The following is a 2,425-nucleotide window of genomic DNA, read 5'->3' on the forward strand; positions in this document are numbered from 1 at the left end:
ATACATATGTATACATAAAACGACAATGCAATGACAGACATATTATACAGGGTGTCCCAGAATTAGTGTTAGGTCTTCAAATGTGGAGGAGTTCCTCCCCGTTTGAAGATGTAATACTAGTTCTGAGACACCCTGTATGCCTATGGTGATGAACGTCAAGAAAACAGAAGAAATTCCACAAAACTTGCATTGTGGAACCTGAGTTTCATTTTTCCTCACCGAACGTGCTGCGATCAAAATTCTGCATTACGTTACTGGTGGAAAATTCCACGGTCAATGATTTTGAACGCCATCTCTAGTATCAACTAGATACTTCACCAGAGTCAGCAGCACGGTCGTATATGGTTGTATACACGACAGTAGTGAGATCCGAGATAAATAAATATATAATTGGTTTTTTAAGTGTACTAAATCCATTGAATCTGTTATCTATAGAAAAGAATAATGTTCGATATCGTTCTTGAGAGGTAGGAAAGTATGGGTGATACAATCACCACAGTTCTTTTTTTTAAACTCCAGACCATGTTTACAACCATGTTGACAACAATTGATAACAACCCATCATCTGTGTTGGCATCAAAGTCACGTAGCCATTGATATTGATAGCCATGTTTAGCAATGTTTAGTAAAGTTTTGTATTCAATATCAAGTATCTATGGGGACCAAAGTAAATAAAGAATGGACATCTAATTCATGTAAAGAGTGCTATTGAAAGTATTAATTAAGGAGCATAATAATATATGATAAAAACATTGATTTATTTAACCTCTCAAGTTGAAATAAACCTCGACAACATCGCCGAATCGTTGACACAGGCGACGAGACGATTAAACGTAAATAAAATTCATGTACATACGGTAATTAGTAGTAATTTTCATTATTTATTTACTTCAAATCTGTTGCAAGTTATTAAATTTCTAATGTAAATAGTTATTATGGTTATATGATATTAAGTTCTTAATAAATGTAAGAAAACAGTGGTATTATATCTATTTATGTATACTTTGATATCTGTTAAATATATATGTTATTAATGTAGATGTATTTATATGATTTATAGGAGATAAATTCATAAAACTTATTGAAAAAGTGAATAAACATGACAGCAGCAATTAAAACATTGTGGAAGCAAGCGCTAAATACATTTGAAGAGCGAACTAGCTCAGGATTTAAGCTTTGCCAAAAAAAATTTGATAAATTACGAAATTTGATGAACAAGATTACAGCAGAAGATGTAAACTTAAACAAACAGATTCTAGACTTCATTCAAGTGCAACATGCTCCAATGTGGGTTATTGACATATTTCAAAATCAAGACTTTGCTATCTCAATATTCATATTGAAACATGGCTTCACAATGCCAATACATGATCATCCTGGAATGTATGGATTTTTGAAAGTATGTGATATACATAAACATACGTACATTTAAACATGCAATAATTAATTTTTTTATCGATTGTTATAAAATATTATGCTTTTTGCAAACTAAACATTTCTAGGTTTATACAGAATTTAATTATTTTATTTATAATATAGGTAATCAGTGGAGTGGTTCAAGTAAACAATTATACTTTAAAAGCCAATGAAGATCATACAATTAGATTGAACAAAGAAGAAATGGCATATAGACACAAACCAATAACTTTGCATAGTAATTCACCCGCTTGTACTCTGACGCCAAAAGAAAAGAATTTGCATGAAATTACATGTATCGAAGGTCCTGCTGCATTTTTGGATATACTTAGTCCCCCTTATGATGTAGATATTGATTCTGGGAAGGGTCCAAGACCATGTAGATTTTTCAAAACTGTTAGTAGTTCAAAAGCATGTACTGATACGTCGGACATAATTGAAGAAGTTAAGTTGGTGGTTATTGAAGGTCAACCAGATTTCTATTCTGGGAGTCTCAAATATACGGGACCACCCTTGATGTGACCTGAAATATCCAAAAATACTTTTTGTTCCATTTGTTAACAAAATTTTGTTGCATTTTATTGTATTAATTTAGAATTGCAATTGTACAATACATTTTTAAAGCTATCCATATTTTCATGTGTAATATATCTGTGGTTTTCTAAAGAATTTCTCGGAAGATACAGGAATATGATTATACATGTACAATATTTAAGTAAAAGTTATATAAAAAATTTGTATGTATGAGATCTCTATGTTTTGCAATATTAGTTTACTAGCATCTATGTAGTTTATTCTTATTACTGAATTTATTGATTCTAATTATAAAAATTAAATAATTTCTTTAGAGAACTGATTTCTAACATATAAAACATTTTTCTCTCAAAAAATGTTACCTGCACAAAAATGTGCAACGTGAGACAGTTATGATTAATTTATCTCATCGACATATATAATAAGAATATAAACAGAATATGTATTATAATACATATATATGCAACACGTGATA

General features: G+C 30.3%; 1 protein-coding gene across 3 annotated transcripts; it reads left to right on the forward strand.

The window, feature by feature from the left end:
• Window positions 1–315: 315 nt before the first annotated feature.
• LOC108622031 (2-aminoethanethiol dioxygenase-like) lies at window positions 316–2,416 on the forward strand. Of its 3 annotated transcripts, none has more exons than XM_018019662.2 (3): window positions 316–857; window positions 1,061–1,399; window positions 1,540–2,416. In XM_018019662.2, exons 2-3 carry the CDS (start codon window positions 1,100–1,102, stop codon window positions 1,936–1,938), a joined length of 699 nt encoding a protein of 232 aa, XP_017875151.1. In that variant the 5' UTR covers window positions 316–857; window positions 1,061–1,099; the 3' UTR covers window positions 1,939–2,416. The 3 variants fall into 3 exon arrangements, with proteins under 3 accessions (XP_017875151.1, XP_017875150.1, XP_017875152.1); XM_018019661.2 differs by having other exon boundaries at window positions 316–833; XM_018019663.2 differs by having other exon boundaries at window positions 316–467.
• The last annotated feature ends 9 nt before the right edge of the window (window positions 2,417–2,425 follow it).

Source organism: Ceratina calcarata, unplaced genomic scaffold (genome assembly GCF_001652005.2).
Source record: "Ceratina calcarata isolate Rehan_Ccalc_2016 unplaced genomic scaffold, ASM165200v1 scaffold2.2, whole genome shotgun sequence".
NCBI lineage: Eukaryota > Metazoa > Arthropoda > Insecta > Hymenoptera > Apidae > Ceratina > Ceratina calcarata.

Coding starts and splice junctions, on each gene's coding strand:
- LOC108622031 (XM_018019662.2), top strand. CDS start 1,100: ATGACAGCAGCAATTAAAACATTGTGGAAGCAAGCGCTAAATACATTT. Junction 1,400..1,539: donor GAATGTATGGATTTTTGAAA/GTATGTGATATA, acceptor TTTATAATATAG/GTAATCAGTGGAGTGGTTCA.